Source organism: Vanessa atalanta, chromosome 23 (genome assembly GCF_905147765.1).
Source record: "Vanessa atalanta chromosome 23, ilVanAtal1.2, whole genome shotgun sequence".
Lineage (NCBI taxonomy): Eukaryota > Metazoa > Arthropoda > Insecta > Lepidoptera > Nymphalidae > Vanessa > Vanessa atalanta.
In genome coordinates this window covers 3,292,195-3,305,054 of record NC_061893.1, presented here as the reverse complement: position 1 = coordinate 3,305,054, position 12,860 = coordinate 3,292,195, and the positions used below count along the sequence as shown (strand labels likewise).

The following is a 12,860-nucleotide window of genomic DNA, read 5'->3' as shown; positions in this document are numbered from 1 at the left end:
TTGAAAATAATAACGTAAATTCTTAAAAGAGAAACGTCGTATAACATTACCGAATACACTAATACATAATACCTACTAATAAAGCGCTGTTTTATAATAAATCCTAATAACCGAGCCTCGTTGTGTACATTTGATTAAGTTAATCTATTATTCAGATCGTTAGCGTTGCAACCAGTTACAAATCCCTAATATGTTATCGATTACCGCTATTTCATATGATATAAAATATTAACAGAATAAAATATAATGTTGTCTTAGATTTTCGCGATTATTACACATTGAAATAAAACTAGTTTTTAACGGATTTAATCGCGTATATTAATTATTTTAACATCCCGACGTTTCGAGCACTTTGCAGTGTTCGTGAGTCTGCCCGTGACCACGTAGTTTTATTTCAAGAATAAAATATTCTGATAATGTCCATCGAAATTGAGTCAAATTTATTTTCATAATCAACACCACCAGTCTCAATTTATGAACTTATTATATATTTAATACATAATATTATTACACGCCAAAATAAAAGAGTCTTAAAATTAAATTCTTATGAATATTAATAAATATAAAATTAAATCATTAGTAAAATATTACTATCATTTTAAAGTGAGGCTCCAGGAGCAGTTATATATACCGGTGATGACGTAGGTCTATGTTTAGGTAATGTATAAGCTCGGTTCGAAGGCCAGTCCTTGCCATATCCTCCACCAGATGAGTAGGCGTAACTGCTACCGTAGTCTGAGTTGAAGTCGGAGGAGGAGTCACCGCCGAAGTACGAATAGTGTGTCATTGGATGATGATGCTGAAATTAAATTAAATTCTGATACAAGAAAGACATCAAGTAAGTTGCACAAAGACATCTCAAAATCTTACACGTGAGACATCCTAACATAAATGGAATCATCTAGTTCCTAAATTCTGCTAAAGATTCATTTTATCGTCCAAACTGTTCGTAGAATAAGATTATTAGCGTTTTTACTAGCATTTTATAGATCGTGATTCCCAATTTTTTCAATTAAGTCTTGAATATGATCTTAGTGTAATAAATGATAATTATAAAAAACTTATCGTGGACAAAACAGAAACCCTTCAAGTATTATTTTCATACCATTATCAATGTCACTTAAAGCTTCAGTATTTTAATGTTGAAAATGCTACTTCAATCTTATCTGTAAAAGCCGTGTTTTATCAAGTGTTTTAGATAAGTTATTCAGGCATAGTCTATTGATTTCTACAAAGTGGTTGTCTATAGAACCTGTATTGATATTTACATCTCATAGACACACAATCATTACATTCTTATTATATATTTTTTGCTTTCCATTTGGAATGACATTCGTATAAGGATTTAACTTTATGATGTCCATATATTCACCAATTTTGTTCTTTTTACGCGAATAATTTATGATATCTTATAAACTAATGAAACTTTATATTTCTCATATTATTTGAACCTTACAAATAATATTTATTGTAATGATCCCTACATTTTCAATTTTTATTGTTCATTTTTCAATTTTGTTATTTTTGTTATATTGCGTGACAATGAACGTTTTTTGTTTTTTATTATGGCAGCAGATGTACAAGACGTAGAAAGAAAACCAGCTTAAGCTGAGCTGTTTCCATGTTTTGTTTTTGAAATTGTCTGTACTTATCATACATTAATTGAACCAGACAAGTTTCTATCGATACGTTTTAGCAGTTATCAACTTAGTAAAGTTGATAATTATTATTAAATCCAAGAGCGTTCTATTAGAAACTGTATGAACTAGAATCAAACTCAGACTTATCTACGTTATTAAGTTCAGTTCTAAAACTCTGATGTGTGTCATTGCACTTTGGATCTTTTGTTTGAAGAGAAAACAAATGACAGTTTGAAAATTTTATTCATCCACAACTGTCTTTTTAAGATAGTCACATGACCATCCTTGATTACAATAACTGGATTTAAGACTTTGTGGTCAAAAATTTAAAACTTACGATATTAGAAAATGTTTTGGATTAACTTTGGTTTTGAGTTTGGGTTAATATATATTAGCAATTAATTTGACTTCATGTCTAATCTTTGATACTATGTAAAAATTGGGGTCTTAACCTAACCAAGGTTACCAGTCTGAAGAATAGTTACGTTTTATGTTCTGCCATATAATTCAGAATAAGAGTATTTTCATTCTGAAGTTCAGTTTATATTAATATAATGTAACAAAATAAGTAGTACTCAATGAAAATTCCAAGATTATCTATGGACGAGTTGAGTTTCTTTAATCTTTTACAACTTCTGAATAACTTACATATTATCTTGCCTCAATTCTATGAACTGTTGAAACTTTGTCGACAATCTTTGAATATGAAACCCTTTTGAACGAAGTTTTAAACTCACCTAATGTATGTACTACATTAAGTTGAAGAATTTTAGTCGTATGTTTATGAACAATGAAAACATTATCAATTATTAGTATCGAGAAGTCTCTTTATACAATATTTTTTATAAAGAGTACTGTGTTTATTGTCTGTTTATGTTTGATTTTTACCAACATAGCCGTGGTGGCTTTACTTATTCGATTTATAAATATTGGTCAATTGCAAATACATTGTGGATCAATCTTAATCGTTAGGAAAATAAATCTTAGTACTGAATATTTGTAAAGTATTTTTATTTTTACTAAGTTGATGTGATCTCTGTTTCAAACTACTCGACCATACTAAGTAAATACATACGTACTTACCGTGCCTTTCTTTTTATATACGAGGCCGACTTTTTTTTTAGTGAGTATTTTAGTGAACGCATTGTATTTTATTTCGAATAATTACTTTTGAAGTATATGCAATCATATAAGGCGCCTGCTTTGCCTTAAAATTCATTTACGAGTCGCCTGGACGAATTAAAACGGCAATTACACTTACTAGTTACATACTTCGCTTTATGTAGCCTATTCTTCATCTCCTTTTTTTCTTTTATCTACTATATAATATATAATTAATTTTCTAAGCATACTTGTGGATTTTCCAAAGTTTTAACCAGCTGTATTTTATACCGGAAATATTAGGTACCCTTGTTAAAATTTACAATCTCTTGTACGTTCCGTGTCGAAACTTTAATGTCTAACCTTTAAGCATTAACATTTGTGGAGTAGGTACATTTATACGAGTGGTATTAAAATATCTCGTAGTAATGACACATAGTTTCCTCAATGTATCCCGCGGGACAAATACGAAATAAGATATATCAAATTGTATCCTTATTACTTGTCACAAAAAACTAATTACTTTTGGCATGGACGCAATTGGTTCTAACATCGCTACCCTTAGTGAAATTACTTGCTATAATATGTATTATAGCCAACCTACTAACTGGGTTTACATGCATTACTTTAAGTTTTTTAATGAAGACTATTTCATGCTTATCTTTTATATTTTATTATGAATATCTAGTGAGATTTTCGGTATATAATTAAAATTCCTATATCTAGTGGACTGTTGTAATAAATATATATATATATTTCTTGTAACGGTGACAGTCCACCGTAATATAACAGAGTTATATGGGGATTTTAGTTCTCACAGATATAGTACTAATTTATATTAAAACAAGTAACCTATATTCGTCGAGAGCCTCCATGGTCTAATCGATCTAGAAAGTTTTGGTCGTGTGCTTATCAGAATATAAAAGTAAGTGAATAGACAGTGCTTTTTGTTGCGAACACACCGTTATATGACGTATGACGCGGTTGGCTTTCCTGCCTGAAATTTGGCCGTTATAGGTAAAATCGGTCAGGTGGATATGTGGGTTCGAATTTCAAACATAGCAATGTCTAGTAATGCAGTTAGGCGGTAGATTTTATATGTGAGCGGTCCATACGGTTATGTCAGATACCCAAAAGATTTTTCCTATGTGTTGGCTAAAGTAGATGGCAATTGTTTTAGTATTGTTAACTTGAACAATAAAACCATTAACTTGAACAATTAAATTAACTTTCATTAATTTTCGTCTAACTAGCGTAACCACGTGCGTAAATTACTTGTTCATGAAAATTTCAATGAGGTGTTATGTAGACTTTTTATTTCCTCTTTAATTTTTTTGGGGTGAAATAATTTACGAGAAAATGTATAGGGCTTGAATAACGTAATTATCGCCAATTTTATTTGTTAAATATGTTTCTTACCTTGCAAGCCTTTAGTGTGCTTAGTAAGCTCGGCAGCAACAGTGCTGCTACCAGTAGCAGCTTCTTGATCAGCATCACTCCCAGAAGTATAGGAATCAGCAGCATTTTTGTCTTGAGAGTCGCCAGAAGGTTTAGAAGTGGTATCATAATGGCTAATTTCTTTTTCTTTCCACGACCTGTAAGTTATTTGATTGTATGCATTTTTATGCACATTTAAATATGATTTAAAATTTCATTGAATAGATAATATATATAAGAAATGTTGGTAAAGAGTAACTATTGAGGTTCTTGCCGGTTCTTCTCGGTAGAATCTACATTCCGAACTGGTGGCTTTAATATAGTTCTGTAAAATGACAATTCAAAAGAGCTTGTATAAGCTCACTTGAATACTGTATATTTTGTTTTTGATTTACAGGATATAATTTTATTATACAAGCAAATATGTGATTTTGTTTGTACAACCATTGACGTATCAAGCATGAGTTTCATGTTTTAGTATGACCATAAAAAATAATTTAATTTTATCATTCAACAGTCACAAATAATTTTATGTATGTACTTTAGACATTAAGTCGACGAAATTTTCTAAAGGATTAGTTAGATAATCCATCTAGCGATTGTATACTGTTGAAAGGTTGTGAATTGTATATAATAATACAATGCCTACAATTAAATGCACTATTTTCAGTCAATTATAATTTATGATATTTTACGTCTAACTATAGATCCGTTCACTCACGAAGGCGCCTACCTACACGTTAAATATAATGTGATAAGCGCATCAACAAATACTTTAATTTGTATTTTTTTCTGCTGTGTTTATTCTTAAATTAATTCTCACGCACACGTCGATAACTAAGTCTACTGGATACATATTATATATATTCGGATTTAAATAGGTATGTACAAGTGTATCGTGAAAGGATTTTTTTTCTTTCTTACTTTAAACTAAATTCAGCCGGTGTATAAAAGATTAAAGATCTTTTCGTAAAATGAAACTGACTAGACAGTATTTTATCTGACTGAATCAGACGTACGATGATTTCCTTTAACGCTAATCACAAACTGATTTATAAATAGGAACATAGGTGCCTGGATTTGAACTGTCGATCACCTCCTTAGTGACCTGTTTTTTTCCATTGCATCTAAAATCATGTACGAACTATTATTAAATTTAAATTCAATTGATTAAAAAAAAAAAACAACATTATTGACCTAAAAATAAACAACTGTTAAACAACATGATTAGTTCCGTGTCGACCACGTTCTGATCTCCGCGAACTCCCGCGTCACAACCTAATTACTTTGGACACAGTATTTTAAGTACAATTTCGGTTACCGTATTTATTTTAATTGTAATTATCATGCTCTTGTTTATTTTTAAACTGTGATCGTGTAGTTTATTGGATTATTTTATTTTAGTATTGATTTGTTGTTTTTAGTATTATATAATAATACATAAAATAATACGTATATATTTTTCATTTCAATCAGTATGTCTGTCTGTTACCATAGTAGTACTGTTAAAATAGCACGCTACTTTTTTTATATTCATCACCTAAAACACGAGTGAGCCTATGGTCGACAACTAGTAGATATAATATAATTTACATAATGTAAGTACGTTTACATTTAATCTAATCTTGTAAATAGATGATTCAAATATGTGTGTAAGTGTATTCTACTAATAAAGTATGTTTGAATTATTTACTTTGTGATAATTTGTAATTATGTCTATTATAATTTGGTTTAAATTATTTATTTACTAACCAAATCTAAATAACAGTATAATAATAAGTATTTAAAATGGGATATTTATATAAATATGAATAGATATATGAATAAACAATCTCACTAAAACTGCTAATATCAATTGTTTTTTACACTAACATTACAAACACTTAACAATCATAATACTTTAGAGAATAAAAAAAAATCTTTTTTTTTTGTTATTAATAGAATTTACACTTAAAATAAAAGAGCTATATAAATATAATTATTAAAATCGAATTGTCGTGAACGTGTGCGCTAAATACATGCCATAATTACACGTCTTCATAAATACACTTTCATACGTTTATTTATTTGTCCTAACGATTGAAATGTATTAACTAATTTCATACAATTATTTCTAAATTTTCAAGATGATACACGTGTAATACAAGAACTAGGTACGAGATCGATTACGCTATTAAGCAAAGGATTTGTAACGCTACTCCCACACAGGTGCAATTCAATGCCACACATACTTAGGAATGTAATCTAGCTGAAAATTGTGTAAGTCCGTTATTTTAATGTATGTTCTGATTGTATTCTGTTTGTGTACCTATGAATAAATAAAGTAGGTAATTTATATCTTCCGATGTTCCATTCCTAAGTCTGGATTAGACCAATATAGATTTACGTTACTTAACAATGCTTATAAATTCTGCCACATGTGTATTCCACCAACCCGCATTGGAGCAGAGTGGTGGAATATGCTCCAAAACTTCTCCTCAAGGGAGAGGAGGTCTTTAGCCCAGCAGTGGGAAATTTACAGGCTGCTAATGCTAACAATGCTATTTAAAAGTAAACTCGTTTAATTATATTGAGGACGAAAAAAAAAAAACGATATTTAAATCAGTACAAAACTTTCCGAATATAATGTGGTTTAAGTAATTCAGATCGTCAATCTATTGATAAATTAAACAAAACAAAACGTCATTAAGCATTATCTTTACGGTTGAACACTAACAGTAGGAATAATTTAATTTATTTTTTTATTATCTACATTATACTCATAAATATAAACATATATATATATATATATATATAAATATAGTAAGTAATAGCTAAGTAATAGGTTTTGAAGATAGCAAATCTTTTTATATTATTATTTAGAATCATGAAAGTTAGCGATAGGCGTTATCAAATGGAAGGCTGAAATTCTCTCCAGAGACCCTTTTTCCATCTGCGGTATCAGCGCAATAGTAGCTTTACGATTAAGTAAGATTTATTTTTAGGAAATGTACAACATAAATCTACATTAAAAAGAGATAGAGAAGTTTGGTCACTATTTAAAAGAATAGGATGCAACAACAACTGTGTTTGCTACTAACAGAAGATTTTAGAACCTTACCCCACTACGCTGAACTAGTTCGGGTTAGACAGACATGAGGCACAATGTCACCTGACACTTACATCCATATTGCATGTTACCTCGGCATATTTTCCGTCACAGTTGAATAAAAGATTAATGTTAAACTCGAATTTGATTCATTTATGAAAGATTTGTTAATAGAATTTGAACCCATTGAGCCGATTTGATATTTAAATCAGATCAGTATCAATCGAATATGTTTCGAGATATAAATAACTTACTCTTAAATACAAAAGTCAATCACGATTGAACATGTTTCGAGATATAAATATATCTTAAACACCAAATTCAATCACGATTGTTAAAAGTCTGAGTTCTTTCGACGTTAATAAAAGTAAGAATTTTGGTTAAAGGCCTATTTGGCCGAACTTCGTGTATTGGAAATTCATATCTTACGTATTAAATCTGTGGACAAAAGAGGTTGTTTTTCGCAATCCTCGTGCCAATCAAACCTCTATGGCGTAGCTACAAAACTGTCTGTATATTTTGATCAATTTTAATTATAGCCCTAAATTATGACAACAAAACTGTCCTTGAGAAGCGCACAACCTTCAGACAGCGGCGTTTGATGTAGTGTTAAAGTTATTAATTAAATTCTTCACCTAATAAAATGTCAAATTTGACGTGACTGCTATTGAAATAATCTCACGAACAATTAAATTTTAAATTCTAAGTATAAATATATATTATTTAGTACCTATATTTATTTAGATTATAAGGTTAACAATATAATAATACAAAATTGATTACAATTTATACGTTTTATAAGAACTTTTTTTTTCAAATTTGTGGTAAGTAGTCATTTTGTCCATAGACTTTTGTACTTCATTAACCATTTCACCACCAATGTGCTACCAACAATACGAACTAAGATGTCACCTGTGGCTCATTACTTTAAAAGTCCCTCTAAAATAGAATAAAGTAGGTATAGTAGGTATTACGTTAGATCATGTCGCAGAACGAGGCATCGGAACGGGAGCGGGAGGTGGACGCTGCTGCAGACCCGATCCGCCGAAGAAGACCGGGGAGGAGGAAACAACGCTACGCGCACCTTCTCCCCCCGCCTCAATGGGCGCCACATGGGCTAGGAGGGTTCTCAGTACCCCGGGAATCCCCCCTAGGAATTGGAGGCCCGCATAGGCGGGCTGACCGTCAAGGCGTCACGGTAGCATGCGAAATGATCCCACCGATGAGACGGAGAGGGTACCGCTGGTTTTTTAGTGGGTATTCCGGTGTGCCGCTAACATCTTGGGCACCGGCGAGTCCCACATACCCCCCCACTTCCACGTGGGGGAAACGCGTATCGCATTTTTCCAGCGAAAAAAAAAAGGTATTAGGTTAGATAAGTTGATAATCACGTAGGTCCAATTAGGAAATAAGGTAGGCAGGGTACCCATTTCAGTTTATCAGTCAATGTTCCATAACAAATTCTGACATATCAAGCTCATGTTATGCGATGTTTTGAGTTTATTCTTACAGAATACTTATACATAAGGTCTATTTCACCTAGATATGATGACTTTATAAAAATATGTAAATATATATAAATATTGTTTAAATTATGATTCAGCTTTCTTATCTTATTTCCCTAGATAACTGAGATATTATTCAAATTGTAACGGAGTGTCTCGCTAGTTCTGTCATAGAACAGTGAATATCTGAAATGGGGTATGTTATTTAATTTTTGCCAATGATGAATTATGAAGATTTTTAAATGAACCGGGAATCGACTTGGAAGAAAAAAAAATGTTCAAAAAAAGAACAGAGTTTCTGAGTTGCTTATTACTGTCCTAACTAGCTGACGTAGCCTTATTTTTATTTGGCACGATATCTATACTAATATTACAAATGCAAAAGTTACTCTGTCTGTTACGCTTTTATGGCTGAACCATTGAACGGATTATGATATAATTTGATATGAAGCAACCTTGAAGAACACCTGACGACCTAACCCTTAAAACGTAAGCGAAACCACAGGGGGCAGCTAGTATTTCTATAATATTTATTCAAAAGAATGAATATATCTATAAGCGTATTTTAATAAAGCATTTTGGTATCAATTGAGTGTTTGAGAAGTTAATTAGTACAGTACGAATGATTCGCTTATGGTGACAGTTTCGAGAGTAGTAAATGTATTACGAACTTTATGATATTTTAGGTCTTCAAATTTGTTCGCCAAATATGTGTGTTTTTATTTTTATATAGATTAGTGTACCATTAAGTGAATCATCTGATGGTAATAGTCACCATAGACATCACTGTAAGAAATAATAAAGCTGGAACTTAACAATACTAATTGCTTTTTGGTGGCAGAATGAGTCATGGTGGTACCCAGATTGGTTTTCTCAAAGCCCTACCGTGAAGTAAGCTAGTCTCTGAAGCTAAGGCACTGTCAGTTTATTTACTAAACTTTTTCAAGAAATTATCTTTATAATCGCTGGTATATATATATAAGCGATCTTGTTTCTTTTTATATAATATAATAGTCGCTTATAAGCGACTTGTAATTTCCAATGTCTCAACTACGTGAGGTCATGTTCAACTAATATATTTGTCTCGTCGTGATAATTGTTCATATGCCAGCATCCAATAGTTGAAGCTGGGATATAGTTATAAATACTATTCGCATAGTTATATTAACAGGGGCGTAACTTCGATGTGGTTTGCTAGTTTATATATATCTTGAACATGTACGTAAATATTTCAATCGATAAGTTTGCCAGTCTAACTACAGGCACAAGGTACAGGTATATCATAATTTACAAGGTTGGCGGCGCATTGGTAACGTAAGGAATGGTTAATATAGCGCCAATATCTATAAGCATTGGTTACCACCAAACATCAGATGGAACGTTCGTTTAACTAATTTATATAAAAAATAAAGTCTATAAATAACTATGTCGATGCTTAGCCCTATTAAATATAGTACTCTGTTCGCAGAGCAGAGGATGCTCTATACCAAGATTTGGAAATATATTATAAATATTTAAATAAGTTTCAGTGCTTCCGTTTTTCTTTTACGCTTTCATGAACGACCCTGCATGTGTCTAATTTCAACGAAATTCTGCCGCATATGAATCCACCAATCCGCATTGGTGTAACGTGGTTGAATATGCTCCTAACCTTCTCCTCAAAGGCAGAGGAGACCTTAGCCCAGCGGTGAGAAATCTACAGGCTGTACATGTATAAGATCCCGATTATATTCCGATCCAATTTCGATCAAATCACAACTGTACCGTTGTGTCAGCAGAATAGTAAAACAGTTAAACGGCAACAATTTCACAGTTTGTTTCGCAGTCACAATTAGCTAGCTGAATTGGTCCAAAACTTTGTTAGCTAACTCACTTCTATGACTACACTAAGTAATAAAATTAAAATGAAATACACTGCCTTCAAGAACAGAACTTCAAGCAATACATCTAAAACCTAATAAAAACGCAATTGAAATCAGTTTTGTTTAATTCTATACATTCAATCTAAATGAATGATGAAAGGAATGATTTATAGTGAATGAAAAAAAGACTTCGTTATAAAGAAGTGACGAGTTTTAAATAAAACAATGACGATTTATCCCTAAATATCTCTGGTTTATTTGTTGTCTTTCAAAATTATTACTAAATTATTTCCATAAACAACATATTTATTATTTCTTTTAACGAAAGTACAAGTCACTAATATAAGGAATTTCTATATTCTACTTCAACAGGCGTTAGTGACTTTTGGCTTTTGATTGAGTTGATATAAACAATTTGAAACAATGTGCAGGGAAATGGTCATCAAACAATTTAAAGTAACAACTCTTGATTGAATTAATAGGAGCCGAGGCTGAGGAACGAATGTCAAACAATGTTATTTAACGAATCCATTTTAATGTATCAATTGTTAAGTAACGTTAACGTAATCCTGTCGACTTTCTCACAAAGAAGACTAGCCAACTATGTAGGAAATATAAAACTGTGTCTCTTTTCCAATGGGACGGAAAATACAACCGGAAGGAGTTCAGGCGCAAGGCCTTACGAGCTTTGAGCCATGGGAGTATACATATTTCAAACGTTTTGATTCCGGGCTGCTAATTAGAATTTTTCGGCAGATAAACTGAAAAACTTTTTATTAACTCAAACCGGTATTCGAACCCGTTCCTCGGGATCTAAGGCGTTAGGGTTCAAATACTAGACCAACTAGGCACTCGATTTTTAAGTAGCAGTCAAGAATTTTGTGTGCAGCCTTTTTTTATCTTGACCACAAAAAAAAATGGACGAGATGAGGGTTTTGATTCAACAAAATTGATCCTCAACTTTTTTATAATACAACTAAAAGTATAAACAAAAGTATAGACAAAGGGCTCACCATCACCGCCGTCAACGTCTTGTTCTTCAATAGTTCTCGCACCTTCCGGCAAATTTACTCTTAATCCTTTCATCTTAAAGAACTCTTTGACTAAACTCATAAAATATTTAGCTATTTCAGTCCACTCCGACAAGAAACTCCTCGGTTCGTTAGCTACAAGATCAACATCTTCATTAACAGTCAGATTCTTAATAGTTTCTTCATCTAACGGTACGAAACTAATCATTGCATTCGCTCTTATAGTTTCATTACTATTTAAGTCTCCGAAAAAGGTTTTCTTAGCGAGTTTCAATGCTTTGTATTTGACACAAGAAAACGCTTCGCCTTTGATGAAGCAGGCGTCTTTGACGTATCTTATGTATCTGTCTTCGGAACAGTGAGATTCTTGCATCAGTAGGACGAGGGTTAAAATAATAGTTGATTGTAATGTTATCATGTTGAATGGCTCTGTAACAAAGAAATTTGTGGTATATATCTTATTAAGTTGACGGTTATTGACAAAACTTATCATAAAAGAGAAGATAATAAACAAATAAAATAGCTTTAAACGTTAATAAAATAAATATATAATTTTATTATCATGTTACAATAGATATATATCAAAATCAAAATATACTTTATTCAAGTAGGCTTACGGGGACAATTGATACGTAATTTTACAGAATTGTTAAAAGTAAAGCTAACTTTATCAAATAGTATGTACAGCCCATTCCAAGTATAAGAGAAATTTCAGATAGATTTAACACGATCTCACGGTATCGAGAGCTTGAATGATCTATGAAGTTCAAAAATTTTCGAAAATATTACATTTGAGTACCGATGACGTTGTTATCGGAATTTTGAAAGTAAAATTAAATATATACATTATACATATATAATATTATTAAGAGGTTAAGTGGAATAGTGTTGTATTAATGTAATAAGTAAATTTAAGATTTGTTTAAATTTATTCCTTTTGTGCTTCGGGTATGCTGTTGTATACACGCGATGTACACACATGTGAGCAGAGAGAGGTGGCATGCTGTTTCCCATCACGGGTTTCGACTTACCTTACTTACCCCTAGGCACGCACTTGGTTCTTTTACATCAAAATAATCCATGTCCATTATAAATAATGATGCTTAAAGCATTATCATAAGTCGAAATTTTACATAGATGTTAGCCTTGCGTAGATATAAAAGTACCGTCAAAGATCAATAGAGGGCGTGCACATC

General features: G+C 31.7%; 1 protein-coding gene across 1 annotated transcript; it reads right to left on the bottom strand.

Annotated features, from left to right (window-relative positions):
- Positions 1-598: 598 nt before the first annotated feature.
- On the bottom strand, positions 599-12,082 carry LOC125072965. The gene is made up of 3 exons (XM_047683600.1): positions 11,653-12,082; positions 4,161-4,336; positions 599-799 (listed from the first exon to the last, which is right to left on the bottom strand). The coding sequence occupies exons 1-3, from the start codon at positions 12,080-12,082 to the stop codon at positions 599-601; spliced, it is 807 nt and encodes a 268-aa protein (XP_047539556.1).
- Between the last annotated feature and the right edge of the window lie 778 nt (positions 12,083-12,860).

Coding starts and splice junctions, on each gene's coding strand:
- LOC125072965 (XM_047683600.1), bottom strand. CDS start 12,082: ATGATAACATTACAATCAACTATTATTTTAACCCTCGTCCTACTGATG. Junction 4,337..11,652: donor AGAACAAGACGTTGACGGCG/GTGATGGTGAGC, acceptor AATAACTTACAG/GTCGTGGAAAGAAAAAGAAA. Junction 800..4,160: donor GCACACTAAAGGCTTGCAAG/GTAAGAAACATA, acceptor ATTTAATTTCAG/CATCATCATCCAATGACACA.